The sequence below is a fragment of the Leucopleurus acutus genome, assembly GCF_964270905.1.
Source record: "Leucopleurus acutus genome assembly, chromosome: 11".
Taxonomy (NCBI): Eukaryota; Metazoa; Chordata; class Mammalia; order Artiodactyla; family Delphinidae; genus Leucopleurus; species Leucopleurus acutus.
Window position 1 is genome coordinate 28,569,935 of NC_139152.1, and position 18,567 is coordinate 28,588,501.

At 33.6% G+C, this 18,567-nt stretch overlaps 1 protein-coding gene across 1 annotated transcript in view; it reads right to left on the reverse strand.

The window, feature by feature from the left end:
* The window catches only part of LOC309969292 (copine-8), a gene marked incomplete at both ends in the record, with an annotated part of 207,908 nt that overhangs the window by 50,136 nt on the left and 139,205 nt on the right, over positions 1-18,567 (reverse strand). The window contains 2 exons of the mRNA XM_082851000.1: positions 11,935-11,996; positions 13,019-13,072. Coding sequence (XP_082707126.1) covers positions 11,935-11,996; positions 13,019-13,072 — 116 coding nt within the window. The remainder of the gene's footprint in view (positions 1-11,934; positions 11,997-13,018; positions 13,073-18,567) is intronic.

The following is an 18,567-nucleotide window of genomic DNA, read 5'->3' on the forward strand; positions in this document are numbered from 1 at the left end:
GAAAATTTAAAAAGAAATGAAAGGAAGAGGAAGGAAAAAGGAAGGAAAAAGGAAAGAAGGACAGAGGAGCAAGGGAGGAAGGAAGGAAGGCAAGAAGGGAGGGAGGAAGGGAGGGGGGAAGGAAGGAAGGGAGGGAGGAAAGAAAGAAGGAAAAAAGAAATAAAGAAAGAAAGGAGGGAAGAAGGCGGGGAGCCAGGCTGTACCAAGAGTACCTATGAAGCTTGAAGCTTGGGACATTCCAAAACAATACAAAAGACAGGTGCATTTAGCACTAAATGATAACTAAGACCATTTGATAATCATGGTGCAACAGAAAATCTCAACAAGTAAAACAATTGTTGATGCATATTTGGTGGTTAATTGATTTCAAGATTTGATTACTTCCTTGTTTCATTCTGCATATCAGAAAGAATCTCACTCCTTTACTGTGTTGAATCAACAGTATTCTAATCAGAAGGGAAATATGATGGCTCACAAATCATTTCATGGTTGTGATAGTCCCTTAACCTATTATCACACCATTTGGATTTTTCCATCTAAAAAACTACAATTCAACAATTATTTATTGAGCATCTTCTGATAGTCAAGCACTGTGTTAAGTGATCAACAGAAAATGGGAGCAAAGCAAACACTATCATTGAACTCATAGAGCTCAATTTCAACTTTCCACAATTAAAAACAATGACAAAACAGCACAGCAGATTATCATGTAATTCACAATCAATAGCCTAACTTAAAACACAGCTGTGCATTTACTGTGGATAACAGCTTGTTCATTCCCATGATTCTTAAACGTTTTCATTCGTATTATAATGTATACTTATTATGCCAAGGGCCACATTCTATGTATTTTGAAAATATTAGCTAATAAAAGTTTTAAAGAAAGTTGCTAGCAATACTACAACTTTAGGCTAAACAGATTTCTTGAAGACTCTGATAAATGATTTGTCATAAAATTAAAATAAATCTTCATCAGTAATTGTTACCTTTCTATTTTTTAAAATTTATTTACTTTACCTTTAATAGTTTTTGAAGCCTAATGTTAGAGAAAAAAGAAGCAACCATGAGTCAAAGTTAAAAAACAACAACAACAACACAACTGAATTCACATGAAATTTCTCTTGACAGAGTATTCATAAAGCTATCACATATAAATCCTTGAGACATTTTGCTTAGGAAGTGTTACTGTAGCTCTCATTTTATGTTTTAGAAGTAGACAGAAAAGAACAGGATTTCAAGAAACCCAGATAGTATAAAAAAGGCACAGCTGCAAATTTTCATGAGTTAGTAGTAACATCTCATGACACTTCCCAATGCATATGCCCTAGTACTACTGAAATATATTCTTGGAAAATGTCCTTATTTCATTCTGCCACCTTTCTGAAAGTTGTGAATGACAGATAAATCAGATGTTAATGTGGAAATCTTAACTAGCACATCAAAGATACATAGAAAACATATGTGCATGTCAAAGAAAGCTACACATACACACATGTATGCACACACACAGAGTGATACCATCTTAGATAACTTTTCTACAGCTGTTATGAATTAATAATCAAGAACTAACAACTGTGATGGGGATGTGCAGAAGGATTGTTTCACTTTCTTCCCAAATTCAAATTCTGTTCAGTTGAACAAACTGAACGTTATCCAACATGAAAGATGAACTTTCTCTACCTTTCTTTAAATTAATCTTGACAAAGGCAGATTCAGACCAACTATCTATTGGAATCTAGAACCCTAAATGAAGTTGAGATGCCCACCCAACTCTAATATTCTTTTCATTCTTGCCTTGCCAATACCGAGACTATGCTTCTGCCTTGATTTAGTGAGATGCACTCTAGCTCACCCTTGGGTTCTGGAACCTGCCCTGAACTCAGGTTCACTTCCTCAGGGACTATTATCCAGCCTAATCCTTCTTGACCCTAGCTCACCATGGGCTAAACCTTGAACTTTTCTGCCTTGCCTTTCCCTCTTTTTTTTTTTTTTTTCTTTGCGGTACGCAGGCCTCTCACTGTTGTGGCCTCTCTTGTTGTGGAACACAGGCTCCAGACGCACAGGCTCAGCGGCCATGGCTCACGGGCCCAGCTGCTCCACGGCATGTGGGATCTTCCCGGACTGGGGCACGAACCCATGTCCCCTGCATGGGCAGGCGGACTCTCAACCACTGCACCACCAGGGAAGCCCTTCCCTCTTTCTTAAAAGCAGTTCAACTACCTGAATGACAACACAGACAGCTGCCTGACTCTAAATTTTGCTACATCTTCAAAATTCCGGATTCCTGTGCCCATAAACTACTGACAGGATTATTTGTCCTTGACAAGTGAGGTCTGCTGAATGAGGGCAGGCTTTGAGATACACAAATGCAAATTAAAATACTTTCACCTACCTGCAATATCATCTTTGAAAGGCTAGTTAACCTCTCTGCACCTCATTTGTAATAAGCTAGGGTTAACAAAATCTTTCTTGGATTGTTGCTGTAAGGACAAGAAAAGCACCTGTCTTTTATAGCAGGCACTCAAGAAGTAGCTGTTATGATTATTATCACCATATTGAAGCTAGTTTTTTAGAACCCAAGTTTAGCATATTTCTTTGAAAACTGCTGTAATATTTATCCAATTTCTAGAGCTATCAGAGTTTAACGTTTTTTCTACAACCTGATCCTCCCATGTCAGATTTCCTTTCCTTCACACTGGCTTCTAAGGTCCCAATCTACCCAAACCAAAATAGCACCATAAAGGATCTAATTTTGTTAGAAGGTGTCATCTGGGTACTTCCTAAAACAAAATCCCCCTGAAGGAAGTAATTATAAGCTTTATTTTCCTTCCTATCCTTCCTAAAATTTTGTATTTCTGTGGGATCAGTGAAATGTGAAATGTCAAAAGTAAGAATAAATGTCAAAAGTAAGAATAAAAAAAAGAATAAAAAAAGAATAAAAAAAAGAATAAATAAAAAAATAAATAAAAAATAAAAAAATAAATAAAAAATATATAAATAAAATAAATAAATAAATAAATAAAATAAATAAAAAGAATAAAAAAAAACTGGAGACAAGTGATATGATTCCTAAACTTTTTATGCTAATAGTTTTGGTCCTTATTAAATCTAGTTTTCATAAATTAACAAACCTTTGTACATTCTCCAGGTTTTGAAGATTAATTTCAGTATTATTTTTAACACAATTAAAGTGTTCCAAAATACAACTTTGCAAGTAGGTAAGCTGATCATCCTGTAGTTCAAGAACTCCTTATCAAGGTAGGTATGCAAGATGGCCAACCTTTTTTCAAATCATTAGTTTAGAAAATATCTCATAAGTGACATAAAGAAAACAACAAAACATATCAACCTCTAACCAAAAAGAGAAGCAGTATCCAATAGAATCCCTTTTTTTTTTTTTTTTTTTTTGGGCCACACTGCAGCTTGCAGAATCTTAGTTCCCCAATTAGGGATTGAACCTGGGCCCACAGCAGTGAAAGCACTGAGTCTTAAGCACTGGACCACCAGGGGATTCCCTAGAGTCCCATTTTAAATGAGGTAGTTGCTGAAGAGGCATGATGCCTAGCAGGAAAGCTATGAACTTTTAAATTATAGATTGGAGTTTGAATTTCAGAATTACAACTAGCTAGCTAGATGTGACTCATTTGCAAAATTACCATGTCCCTGAATCTCAATTTTCTCATATGATGAAAAGGTACCAGCTACTTTGAAGAAGCCCTCTACTTATCAGAAATAAAATCTTGAAGTACCTGCATATAATAAATATTCTGCGTGCTGCAGGACCAATCTCTTGAGCAACCATGTCATCCTTTCCTTATTCATATTAATCCTTTCCTCTGTTGAGGCAGATGAAACACTTCTCTCTTTACATTAACATATATATATTTCTTTTTTCATTAATTCTTCCCATAGTGAAGGTAAGTTGTGTATCACGGCTGGGGTAATGAGCCCCCAAGGGTGTAGGCAGTAGAAGGTACATTGTCTGCAGATAACTTAAAAACAATAATGTAATCTACTAATACACAGTCTATATTTTAATATCACCATACACTAGCAGTTCTAAGCAATGTCAGTGATAAATTTTCCCACTCTTCCACAACCTGCCCTTGGTAAACCACTCTTATTTGCATAACTCTGTTTCCCTTTCCCCTGGCTGCCAAGTTTTCAGTTCCCACCAGAAAGAAACTATTTTAGACACAGTGTGGCTAAAAGTACACACTCTGATAATGAAATATAACTACGAAACTGCCTGGTACAAAATAGATTGTCAATATTTTGGCTAAATTAGCACTGGTTCTGATGATGAAACATACATGCAATTTCCTTTGACTCTGAAATGTATAGTTCTGAAAAAATCATTTGAAAAATAACATAAGCTGGCAATTAAATCACAATCTTAAAGGCTATAACTGGACATCTTTAGAATTCTCAAGCATGCATTTTGTATATATAAAAATTAGAATCAAGCATTAACCAAAACAGTGTTTATGAGTCTTCTTAATACTTCCATAAGTTTCTTTTCTAAATCACATTTTAGATGAGTTTAGTTTAGATATGATAATGTTTTAGGTGAATGTATTTCTAGAAGGCAGAATGGCTTTACTTTTATTATATTTATACCCATTCAGCACTGCAGGGTTTAGCTCTCGACTTATTTGATGAATGCAAAACACTTGGGTGCCACAACAAGAAGCACTATAAAAAAATCTTAGTTATGTATATTCAGTTTTCAAAAAGAAACTGGACTAGGAAAAAAACACGTGTTGTATGTTCTGGCAAGATGTGCTCCCTGAGATGACATAGCTAATATAATGCCACCAACTGTATAAAACTAAGGCAAATATTTTATAGCATCATTGCACTTGCTTCAAGTATTTTTAAAAAAATCCTTATGGAGCTCGTTAATAATGACACTTACTTATATTCAACTCACCTTTAAAATAAGCATATTAAGAAGTCCACTTTTAGCCTCTACAATGAGCCTGTAATAGGTAGATAGCTTTAATTTTTCTCCTAAGACTTTTTACTTGGAGTGGGATATAAACCTTTTGCATATAATTTCAGACAAGTTTTAGATTCAGTGTCAAGAGTTTGGGTTGTGATTGACTACAATGGAAGGAATAACCTGGCATGATCCTCCAAAGAGAATTGAACTAAAAAAAAAAAGAGACTGTTATTGACTTTATAAAGTTGAATATGTCTTTTTCTCTCCATGTCTCTGTTAATTAGGACATTTACCACCAACAATGAGAAAAGACATTCGAACTTTAAACAAATTCAGATTATTCAGAAAAATGATAGCTAGCATTTATCGAGGGTATATGCCATTTAATCCACAGTCACTCTGTGAGATAGGCATTATTGTTATTTTTTCTATTTCATAGAAACAGAAACAGGTTATGCCAACAAAAGACAAATCTAGGATTTGAACCAGGCAGTTAGTGTCAGAACCCAAATTCTTGGCCACTATTATGCATTGCCTTCAGCAACCACTTATTTAACCGACTTGATTTTTTGCCAAACATTTACCCCCTATTTTGATTCTTTCCCAGAACGTGCCCACTTAGGGTCTCCCCTATTATCTTCTCTCATGCTCCCTTTCCGTTAATATGTGAGGAAAATAAGCAGTTCATGCTTCTTATCTTGATCTTGCCTTCTTCCAAGTCACTAAAACCCAGATACAGAGTTGAGATGATTTCTGGCAGAGGCAACACAAAAGCATTTTTTTCTTATCCCGGAAAGCCTGGTCCATCTGTTTTGTTTGGTGATTATGATATGAGGCATGGAAAGAGGAAGGTCACAAGATGATAAAATCTGAGCTAGACAGACATGGGGGTTTGTAATCCAGTTAACTAAATTGTCACACTCTTCATTTAAAATTCCTATTTGTTTTTAATGTTTCATTATGCTAAGAGATTTGGGAAAAAAGAGTGGAAAGTCAGGCTTAAAGTGGTTTTTTAATTAATCTGTATTTATTCAGTGGCTACTCTATGTTCAGCTCTATAAAAATATTTTGAGAATGAACAATTAAAATGGTAACCAGGGAAGCTAGCAACCACTGTATATAAGTGGTTGTGAAGCTCATTTGGGACCAGGTGGATGACATTTTGGGCTTTCTTCAGAGGAAGTAAATGACAGTCTATAGGCCTGCAAGTTTCTAATACACTCAATTTTCTGATAAAAATGTAGATTAGGGTTTCAGGTTGACATGACATTCTGGTTGCTTAGGGGTACTCAGTGTGCACGAGAATTTGAGATCTGTTTTCCCCATTCATCTGCCAGTCAAAGAAATGTGAAAAACTTTATATATATTTGTTCCTTGGTCTTGTTAGTGGTGGAGTGGAGTTTCATGAAGGCGTGAGAGAAATAGAGGACTGAAAGGCAGACAAAACCAAATTGAAACATGATTCTGTCTTCAGATACTCATAATGTGAGCTGTTGTCTGTAGAGGTCAATAAACTCATTTCACAAATAACAATTATTATAAAAATGATGATGTTACCCTAAAGGAGTATTTAGATTTCAGAACTGTCTCTGATTTTCAATGAATCTGACATTGTCCTTATCAATGATAATTGGGATATTCAATGTCATATATTATGGATTACTGAGTAAACATCTTTGCTTTCCAATTGTATCAGAATTTTAGTATTAAAATCATTTTTAGTAAGTAAAGAGAAATAAAATAACCACAGGAAAAACATACAGAGCATGATTAAAAATAATAACTCCAATGTCGACAACCCAGAAGAGGCAATCCATTTTTTTTTACTCTACAGTAAGACCTCCTTTGTGGATATTATTGTATTTAGAAAATAAAACTCTTTACTACCTCAAGTCATAAATTGTATCTTATGCTCCAGGGAAAGCATGGTTCTGCTTAGCAAAAAAAAAAGGAAAAAAAGAAGGTCTAAAAATTAAAATTTTCTTTCACAGAGTATTTCCATAAAAATTGGACCTTGTCTGATTGAGAATGCGTCTGTCTCATCTGCTCACTGTGTACCTCAATCCATAAACCTTTCTACTGCAGCTAAACACAGTGTGTTAGGAACTGAGACAATGAATGAAAAGTAACACACTAACAACATGGTTTCACAAACAATCAATCAATCAGGTAAATATCTACACCAATAATGACTACAGTAATGGAAGCCTAGAATACCCAATACTAAGAATTAGACATATAAAGAAGTTCCTTTGAAGGGGAAGATATTAAAGGACTATTGAGAACAATTTTGTTTAATATTTAAATGTGTTCATTCTTAACTATACATAATTTCTACTTGGATTCATGAGAAAACAATATTTTCATAACTTTCTATTCAATTATTTTTTGTGAGATGAAACAAGAAGAGAGATTACATTTTAAAGTGTAATTCAAGAATTTCCTTCTAAGAGTTTAATCACAATCTGTTAGTCCTACATGTTCCACACGAGTCACCTGTTTTGCCCTCTTTGTCTATTCTCATGCTCCCACATCATGTTGTCCAGTATAAGGAAAATAGTTTATACAATTAATGTAGAGAACAAAATGAATACAGGAGAACCTAAACTAATGTTATTTTGGATAACCCACAGCTAGCCAGAGTACCAATTTAATTGCTGTTACTAATGTTTTATATGATAATCTTCCACCTTTTTTGAAAACATCTAGTTTTACTTGTCAATTAAGATTCAGCATAAGCAAAACTCAACAATAGTTTCTGCTAGACTAGAATATGGTGAGTACATTCCTGAATTGATGCCACCCAAATTAGCAATAATGATGCTCACCCAAGTTAACAAGAAAACAATACACAAATACCAGTAACAAATGCTGATATCTTGGTATTTTAAGTTAAAAATGAGTAGTTACTATAATTTTTTATAAAAACAAAACTGAATTCAACACTTGGTTCTAATCACTTCTGAAATATCATACTTATTTAGAAATATGGTGGGACATCTCTTCAAAAGAACTAACCTTGATAACTCCACAAATCTGCAAATAGTTATGACCTCCAAAATAATATTTTGGATTGCTTCGTTGATTGCAGCCCAAATTGTTAGTTAATTTTATTGTTTTTCTTCAATGTAATCACAGGGCAAAAGGCAAGGCCAGATTAAAAAAAGTCTCTTTAGATATGTGCAGAAGAGAAGTGGTGTCAAAGACCAAGATGTGAATATTGGGGAAGTTTATCTGAAGTGTTTACTGTACTGAAGGATGTAGCTCCCTACTACATTTGGTCTTGTGTTTTCAGTTGAAAATACTCAAACTTTTTTGGTGGGACTAGGGAGGAGGGAGCAGGGGAAAAGCAAAAATAGGAGGTTCTGAAACCTGTGTTTCCAAAGATATGGCTGGTTAAATATGGGCTTTCACAAAGGACGTCACAACGGCTAATAAATAGGTTTCACAGATAAAAACTGACAATGAGTTATAATATTTATCTATTAAATTAGCAAAGTTGAAAAAGTACTGATGCTATTCAGTAAGGGTAAGTATATGGTAAACTTGCATACACGGATGTTAGAAGTATAAATTATTATTATTACCCTTTTGTTAACAGAATAATTTAGAAATACCTGACAAATTGTAAAATATGCATACCATTTAAACCAACAATACTATTTCGAGGATGTGACCTTGCAGATATGCTTAATGAAGTGTACAAAAAAGCTATGTACCAGGGTTTACATTGCAGCCTTGTTTATAATATGAAAATAAAATGGATACAACTAAAGTGTGTATCAACAGGAGATTTTTAAACTAAATTATGTACATCCATATGATGGAAAACTATTAAAATATGGTAGATCTATAAGTACTGACACAGAAACATATATACACAGTATATTTAATGAAGAAAATATACATTAGATTATTGTGCACAGTGCTATCCCACTCATTAAAAATAATGATATGTGTTTGGGAATAAATACGTTTCTAACAGTGATTATCTCTAGAGAGTATGACTACAGGGGATTCTAGTTTCATAATAAATTATTTTCATTTTACATTACCTTTTTTTTACCATTTCACATTTCATGTTTACAATGTGGAACACAAATATAGATATTTATGTTTAAAATTTGGGAGATATAATACTTCTTTTCCTCAAAACTGAAAATAAAACACTAAAAAAAAAGTTTCTGTGGTTTCAGAAAAAAGTTACTCTGAAGAGTACCAAATATTACTGAGTTGTTTAACAGTTTACAGTATTTTTTTAGTTGCAAGAGACTAGAAATTCTGACTGATATTATTCACAAGAGAGTCAATAGCCATTATTGAAACTATAATAATTAACTGTCAATTATTATAATTAGTTCTAATTTGAAATGAATGTAGTTCATTATATTCTATTTTGCTATTATTCAGAAAGTTTGTGTAATTATGTGTCTGGTCTTAATATAATTTTCCATCATGGCAGTGCATTTATCTACTTGGAGGTTGAGATTTCTTAATAGCAAGGGAAGAAAGTTTACAATGTCTATCTTTTTTATTTGTTTGTTTGGCCACACTGCACAGCAGATGGGATCTTAGTTCCCCGACTAGGAATCGAACCTGTGCCCCCTGCAGTGGAAGCACAGAGTCTTGACTGCTGGACCATCAGGGAAATCCCTTAAAATGTCTAAAAAAATCAATAGGAAATCTGTTAAGAAAAATAAAAGTAATTTGCTGCAATATTTGGAATAGATGCAGCTACATTTCCACACTGGCTTTCATGTTCTCCATTTCAAATTGCTACAATTTGTTATTTTCATACCAATAGAGATTTTTAAGAAAGATTAGAACATAAAACTCTATTCCTCATTTCCTATAATTAGAGTCAGGAATTCTATGAAGTAACCATCATAATAAATACCCATAACTCACAGTTAAATAAGTTTAAATCTTCACAAATATCTGATGGTAAAATTCTTAGATATCCTGCATGCCAAAGCATCATTTTCCCTTAGGCTATGTAAATTAAACTGTATTTTTGACTAGCAGCAATGAGATAGAAAATATTAATTATATGAAGACTGAAAGTTAATAGTACATCAAGTAAGTAAACTTCATTACTTTTTTAGAAAACAGAATTATCAACGTGAATATTACTCATGAGAGAAAGAGGGAGAAGGAGAAAGGAGGTGAGGAGAAAGGGAAAGGGACCAACAGAGAGATGGGTAGAGTTAATAACCTTGAGGCACTTAGCTGTCAGCAGATGTTAGCTATTATTATACACAAATTACACTGTATAGTAAATTGATAGGTTAGAGTAACTTTTTTGTAGGAATATAAGCAATAACTTCAGAGGGAAATTAAATATCATTAAGGTCATGAAAGAAACTAAGGCGACTCATGTAAACTACAGGAAATTGAAGTGATAAGGAGTGTCATGATAAAGCCAGATCTCCTCACCATATTATTAATAAAGTCGGAATTAAAATTTTATGCCCAATTGCTTATAACAAGTCCTTAAGAGCAAAGATGCATAAAGACACAGAATACAATAATTATATTGCTTCTCAATTTGGATTCCATTATCAAAGGGACAATATCTATATAATAAGTATTAGAAATAGTGATGAATAATAGGTAAACATGTAATTGTAGTATATTTTAAAATTTTATAAATTTATTATATACATCTTCATATAAAAATGAATTATATGCAGATATTTCTCATGTCCTTTTTAGATAGTATTATATAAAAATTAATATAAGTCCAGTTAGATTAACTATGTAGTAAATTTCAAACTCTATTTCTCCATATCCCATTTGTAAATAAAAAAATGGGTTTTTATAAAACACTTGGGAAGCCAGGATTAGAACAAAGTGTACCTCATAGGTTGGGGCTCCATTTATACACTGACTTCTGTCAGTAAAAGGTCACTAGCATTTCTTCCAGCACAGGCAGTGCTATATAAGTAGGATGTGTGTAAACCAAAAAAAAAAAAAAAAACAAAAAAACTTGGAGGTGATAAGAAGCATAAAAATGACAGTTGTCAATACTGTTATTGCTTAAGTATTGTAGAAACCCATTTGCTCTAATTAGCCCTAAGAATCCTTAAAAGGAGAATGTGCACAACCAATAAAAGTGATTTATTTGTAATAGATTCTGAAAATTTCTTTTACTGTTAGATTCACATCAAAGTATTACTTGATTTGTACTGCTGACAATACTTATTGGATATTTTTCACACACACACAAACATTACCCACTTCACATGATTACAAAGCAAAGCCAAAAGACAAACAAAACAAAAACTAAAAGGAATTTTTAGTATTTTAAAACTTCAAATCATCATTTCAACATGCAAATTATAGCCAGATCTATCAAGCACTTTTTTTAAGTTTATAAAGAGCATGCTAAGAGATGTCCATCTTTTTAATCAACTATTAGCTACAGCTACCAAGGAGTTTATTTATACAGGAATCTATTTTTTATGACAAATTCAACTTTCTATTTTCCCATCTTCTAAAGACAAAAATATACACAAACATCGAAATAGTAAGGAGAGTTGGCAAACATTTTTTCCTACTTAGTACGTTTTCTTTTAACTTTATTGAAACAATCACCCTGTAGCTTCTTAGTCTATGTATCCAGGTGGCAGGTTTCAAGATGCCCATATATAGCAGAGATTCCCCATTTGGGCAAGTATAGCTTTTGTTTGTTTTGTTTTCTTAACAAAGAGCAAAAGGGGGTAAGCTCTCTGTTTTGGGGGAAACTGTCTTTGTTCCTTTGGTCCCCCTCATTCTCTCAATCCTTCTTTGGCTTGACAACACTCTAGCAATAAATCAGTATTGGCAAAACAAAACAAAAAACCCCCCAAAACCCTGCTTAATTATAATTAGTAAGAGGCTTATATACGTGATGTCTCTGACTGCTGTTGTCATGAAGTTTCTAAACACATTCAAACTTGCCTCTCACCATTTCTTAAGCAATGAAACAATTTCAGAGAATGACTTACCCTCCCTTAATATAGTCAAGGAATGAAACTTCTGTTTCTACCACGAAAGAAAGTAACGTGACCTGAAAAAAGAAAAGAAAAAGGAGGCAGAATTACCTGCTAGTACTAATTGCATCCCCAAATGGACTTTTTTTCTGTTAGAGAGTAAATCATATTTTCTGGTATTTTGAAAATTAATAAAGATATTATTCTTTATTAAAATTTACTAGGACTGATTTTTCTTACATTTAAAATTATCAGAAGAAAAGGGGCCAAAAAATTAAATGACTCCTTCCTATGACCAGTTTACTTCCTTTGAAGAACAACATGCAAATTATCTACAAGGACACTGTGTTACTTCCCATTTTAAATATAAAGGAAAGATGAAAGGAAGCTAGAAAATGGTTAAAACTAAAAAATCAAAATCAGTGAGCTAAACCATATAAAAAGAAATGGGTATTTTTGTCAGGGATCTGTAATGAGGCCATCTAATATTTTAAGTGCCTTGCTTTATAAAAATCTTTTGAAAGAAAACTTGGAGGGAACTTATATTTTCTTCTCCCAAGGACAGTTAATCATAGGATAAAATTTTCAGTATATTTTTTATCAAAATAGGATGATTTTGATTTTTCACAATTTTAACATACTTTCATCTTTGCACCTTCCTGTACTGATTTAGTCCAGCATTTCCACAGAGTTGTCAATTTTAATGCACTATAAACAAATACTTTCACATCTTATAAAACAAGTCTTAAGTATAGCCTATAAAGAGTATAATATTTCTTATTACAACTTACACTTTTTCAGGTCTACTTGATTTTCTTTAGTGTGATTTTATTGAATGAAGAATTCATAATAAAATTTCATCTTCTCTCAGAGGCCATTCAACCCCTAGGACAACTTGCAGGAAGCTGGGTCGCTACCTCCTATAATGTGTTCTCCATTACAATTCCCATAGCAAGTTAATTTTTTATTATATACATTCACATTAAAACTCTAAGTGAAACAGTGCAGTTTTTAGTAGCTTTTATTCAATACAAAGTGTTATATATATTTTTTATTCATTTATTTGAATCTTTAATGAATAACATAAAATTTGACTTACTGTTCCTGAATTAGTATATTTCTTCTTTTTTCCTTTCTTTTTGGGATTTATCACCTTAAAGAGCAGATAAAACAATTACAATGTTAGGTTTCATACTGAAATATTTTAAAAATGTGTAGTCCAACCTGGTGCCTTTCACTTATTGTCATGAAGGCATTTATTTATTCCCTTACAAATGCCTTTAGTATGACTGCTAGATAGTCTATCAGCCAAAACTTCTCTGCAAAAGTTACTAGTGATCATCTTATATCAAAATATATTTTCAGTAATATTCTTACAGTAATATTCTTCTTAGTAACTTTATGCATTGATTATCCTACCCATTTACATCTTCTTGATGTGAGAGAGATTTTTAATATTCAAGGTCCCAAATAATAGTGATTGCTTTGTAGAAAAACTATGGGTTTCTCTAATAAATAAAAATATATCCAAGAGACATAATACGTTTTATTTGATTAAATGCACTAACATGACAAATCACCCAAATATGTGAATATTTATGGGCTCTACTTATTGCTTTTAATGGTAATAATTTCCATCAGATACATAATAACGTGTAAAAGTGTGGAGTACTTGTGGGAGTCCCGGTGGGAGTCACACCGGTTCACAAACTTAGAAATAGGCTGACTGACTGAGGACCCAACTGTACACCCTGAAAAGGAACCATGGCCCAGGACCACCCTACTGAACAAAAGTACTGGAGCCAGTCTCATCCACCCAGCACCAGACATAATCCACACTCACCTGAGCCCCTAGTAACAAGCATACCGACTGCAGATCCCACAGTAGACCTAGCAACAGCCTTAAAACTAGCTCCAAACCAGCACAACTGCAATTCTGAAAGTAGTCCCATAAGCCTGGGGAACCACCAGGAGAAGGTCTTTACCTGCCAAAATGATCTGTAAAGCAGTAGGAGGTGTTTATTTACTTATTTGTTTTCATTTTAGGATTTTATTTAATTTTAAGTTGGGTCTAAATGTTATTATCCATGGGCTTTTCATCATCCCATTTAATTCTGCCTGGCTGAGAATCATACCCTACAAGGTAGTGAAGCTAAGAAAACATCCATAGGGACCGCCTCCTCTTTGTCTCATCTTATCAGCAGCTATAAAGACTCTTTACAAGAATATAAAAGTAACTTGTATGTTTTCCTTTTTGCACAAAGCCTTTAAAAGAATAAATGTAGAAAAAGATTTTAGCCATTATTGGAGTCAAAAACAACAAGAACCCAAATCTAATTACATCCCAGCTCCCACAGTTGCTAATTGTTTCCGTTCCTTAGATGCTCCTGCTGCTTGGGTTGTTTCTGGTTTTGTTTTTAACATTTGGTTTTGTTTTATTTTATAATTTTTTTCAATTTTGTTCTTTTTATTTTTAAAATTTATTTTTTATTGAAGTGTAGTTGATTTACAATGTTATGCCAATCTCTGCTGAACAGCAAAGTGACTCAGCTTTACATATATATACATTCTTTGTTTAATATTCTTTTCCATTATGGTTTATCTCGGAAGATTGGATATAGTTCCCTGTGCTATACAGTAGGACCTTGTTGTCTATCCACTCTAAATGTAATAGTTTGCATCTACAAACCCTAAATTCCCAGTCCATCCCTCTCCCCCCATCCCCTTGGCAACCACAAGTCTGATCTCTATGTCTGTGGGTCTGTTTCTGTTTTGTAGATAGGTTCATTTGTGCCATATTTTAGATTCTACATATAAGTGATATCATATAGTATTTGTCTTTCTCTTTCTGACTTAGTATGATAATCTCTAAGTTGCATCCATGTTGCTGCAAATGGCATTATTTTGTTCTTTTTTATGACTGAGTAGTATTCCACTGTATATATGTACCACATCTTCTTTATCCATTTATCTGTCAATGGACATTTAGGTTGCTTCCATGTTTTGGCTATTGTGAATAGTGCTGCTATGAATATAGGGATGCATGCATCTTTTTGAATTATAGTTTTGTCTGGGTATACACCCAGGAATGGGATTGCTGGATCATATGGTAATTCTATTTTTAGTTTTCTGAGGAACCTCCATACTGTTTTCCATAGTGGCTGCACCAACTTACATTGCCACCAACAGTGTAGGAGGGTTCCCTTTTCTCCACACCCTCTCCAACATTTGTTCTTTGTAGATTTTTTAAATGATAGCCATTTTGACTGGTGTGAGGTGGTACCACATTGTAGTTTTGATTTGCATTTCTCTAATAATTAGTGATTTTGAGCATCTTTTCCTGTGCTTTTTGGCCATCTATATGTCTTCTTTGGAGAAATGTCTATTAAGGGCTTCTGCCCATTTTTTGATTGGGTTGTTTGTTTTTTTTGTTGCTGTTGAGTTGTATGAGCTGTTGGTATATTTTGGAGATTAAGCCCCTGTTGGTTGCATCATTTGCAAATATTTTTCTCCCCTTCCGTAGGTTGTCTTTTTGCTTATTTTACGGTTTCCTTTGCTATGCAAAAGCTTGTAAGTTTGATTAGGTACCATTTGTTTATTTTTGTTTTTATTCCTATTGCCTTGGGAGATGAACCTAAGAAAACATTGGTACAATTTATGTCAGAGAATGTTTTGCCTGTGCTCTCATCTAGGAGTTTTACGGTGTCATATCTTATGTTTAAGTCATTAAGCCATTTTGAGTTTATTTTTGTGCATGGTGTGAGGGTGTGTTCTAACTTCATTGATTTACATGCAGCTGTCCAACTTTCCCAGCAAAACTTGCTGAAGAGACTGTCTGTTTCTTATTTTATATTCTTGCCTCCTTTGTCAAAGATTAATTTACCATAGGTGTGTAGATTTATTTCTGGGCTCTCTATTTTGTTCCATTGATCCGTATGTCTGTTTTTGTGCCAATACCACTTTATTTATTGTAGCTTTGTAGTACTGTCTGAAGTCTGGGAGAGTTATACCTCCTGCTTTGTTTTTGTTCCTCAGGGTTGGCAATTCTGGGTCTTTTATGGTTCCATATAAAATTTTGGATAATTTGTTCTAGTTCTGTGAAAATGTCATAGGCAATTTGATAGGGATTGCATTAAATCTGTAGTTGGTTTTGGGTAGTATTGCCATTTTAACAATACCAATTCTTCCAATCCAAGAGCACGTGATATATTTCCATGTCTTTGAATCCTCTTTAATTTTCTTTATTAATGTTTTGGAGTATTTTATAGTTCTCAGCATATAAGTCTTTCACCTCCTTGGTCAGGTTTATTCCTAAGCATTTTATTTTTTTGGTGCAATTTTGAAAGGTATTGTTTTGTTTTACATTCCCTTTCTGATATTTCATTGTTAGTGTAAAGAAATGAAACCAATTTCTGAATGTTAGTCTTGTATCCTGCTACTTTGCTAAATTCATTTATTAGATCTAGAAGTTTTTGTGTGGAGTCCTTACGGTTTTCTATGTATAGTATCATGTCATCTGCATATAGTGACAATTTTACCTCTTCCCTTCCAATTTGGATGCCTTTCTTTGTCTTGTCTGATTCCTGTGGCTGGACTTCCAATTCTATCTTGAATACACGTGGTGAGAGTGGGAATCCTTGTCTTGTTCCAGATTTTAATGGGAAGGCTTTTACCATTGAGTATTTCACCATTGAGTATTCACTGTTGAGTATTATATTGGCTGTGGGTCCATCATAAATGGCTTTTATTATGTTGAGATATATTCCCTCTATTCCCACTTTGGTAAGAGTTTTTTTTATCATGAATGGATGTTGAATTTTGTCAAATGCTTTTTCTGCATCTGTTGAGATGATCATGTAGTTTTTGACTTTTCTTTGTTAATGTGGTGTATTGCATTGATTGATTTGTGTATGTTGAGCCATCCTTGTGAGCTTGGAATGAATACCACTTGGTCATGGTGTATGATATTTTTATGTGCTGTTGGATTCAGTTTGCTAATATTTTATTGAGAATTTTTGCATCTATATTCACCAAAGATATTGGCCTGTAATTGTCTTTGTTGATGGTATCTTTGTCTGGTTTTGGTACAGGGTGATGGTGGCTTCATAGATGTCTTTGGGAGTGTTCCCTCTTCTTCAGTCTTTTGGAAGAGTTTGAGAAAAATAGGTATAAGTTCTTCTTTGTATGTTTGGTAGAATTCAACTGTGAAGCCATCTGTATGTTTGGTAGAATTCAACTGTGAAGCCATCTGGTCCTTTTGTTTGTAGCAAGATTTTTATTATTTTTTTTACTACAGATTTTATTTCACTTCTAGTGATCAGTCTGTTCAATTATCTCTTTCTTCTTGATTCAATTTTGGTGGGCTGTATGTTTCTAGAAAGTTGTCCATTTCTTCTAGGTTGTCAAATTTGTTGGTGTATAATTGTTCATGGTATGTTTTCATGTTTCTGTGGTATAAGTTGAGATTTCTCCTTTTTCATTTCTTATTTTGTTTTTTGGGGTTCGCTTTCTTTTCTTTGTGGTGGGCCTGGTCAGAGGTATGTCATCTTTGCTTATCCTTTCAAAGAACCAGCTCTTGGTTTTATTGATTTTTTGTTTTTCACTGTTTTGATAGTCTCTATTTTATTTATTTCCTCCCTGATCTTTATTATTTCCTTCCTTCTTTTGGCTTTAGGTTTTGTTGGTTCTTCTCTTTATAATTCTTTTAAGTGTAGGTTAGGTTGTTTATTTGAGATTTTTCTTGCTTTTTGAGGAAGGCCTGTATTGCTATGAACTTCCCTCTAAGAATTGCTTTTGCTGCATCTTATAGATTTTGTATGGTTGTGTTTTCATTGTCATTTGTCTCAAGGTATTTGTTAATTTCCTTTTTGATTTCCTCTTTGACCCATTGGTTTTTTAGTAGCATGTTGTTTAGTCTCCATGGAATCATTTTTTTCCTCATTTCTTTTCTTGTGGTTGATTTCTAGCTTCATGCTGTTGTAGTCAGAGAAGATGTTTGAAATAATTTGTATACTCTTAAATTTGTTGAGGTTAGCTTTGTGCCCTAGTATGTGGTCAATCCTAGAAAATGTTTGATATGCACTTGAAAAGAATGTGTATTCTGTTTTTTTTTTTTTTTGGATGTAATATCCTGAAAATATCAATTAAGTCTAACTGTTCTATTGTATAATTTAGGATCTCTGTTGCCTTATTGATTTTCTGTCTAGAAGATCTGTCCATTGATGTGACTGGGGTACTAAAGTCTCCTACTGTTAATGTATTCCCATCAATTTCTCCCTTTATGTCTGTTAGTATTTATTTTATGTATTTGGGTGTTTCTATATTAGGTGCATATATGTTGATGAGTGTGAAATCCTCTCATGTATTGATCTTTTCTTCATTATATCGTGTCCTTTATCACCTTTGCTTTAAAGTCTATTTTGTCTGATATGAGTATTGCAACACCCTCTTTCTTTTCATTTCCGTTTGCATGAAATATCTTTTCCACCCCCTTGCTGCTTTCAATCTATGTATATCCTTTGCCCTAAGGGGGGGTTTCTTTCTCTTGCAGGCAGCATATTGTAAGCTCTTGTTTTTTATCCAGGCTGCCACTCTATGCCTTTTGATTGGAGCATTCTGTCCCTTGACATTTAAGGTAATTATTGATAC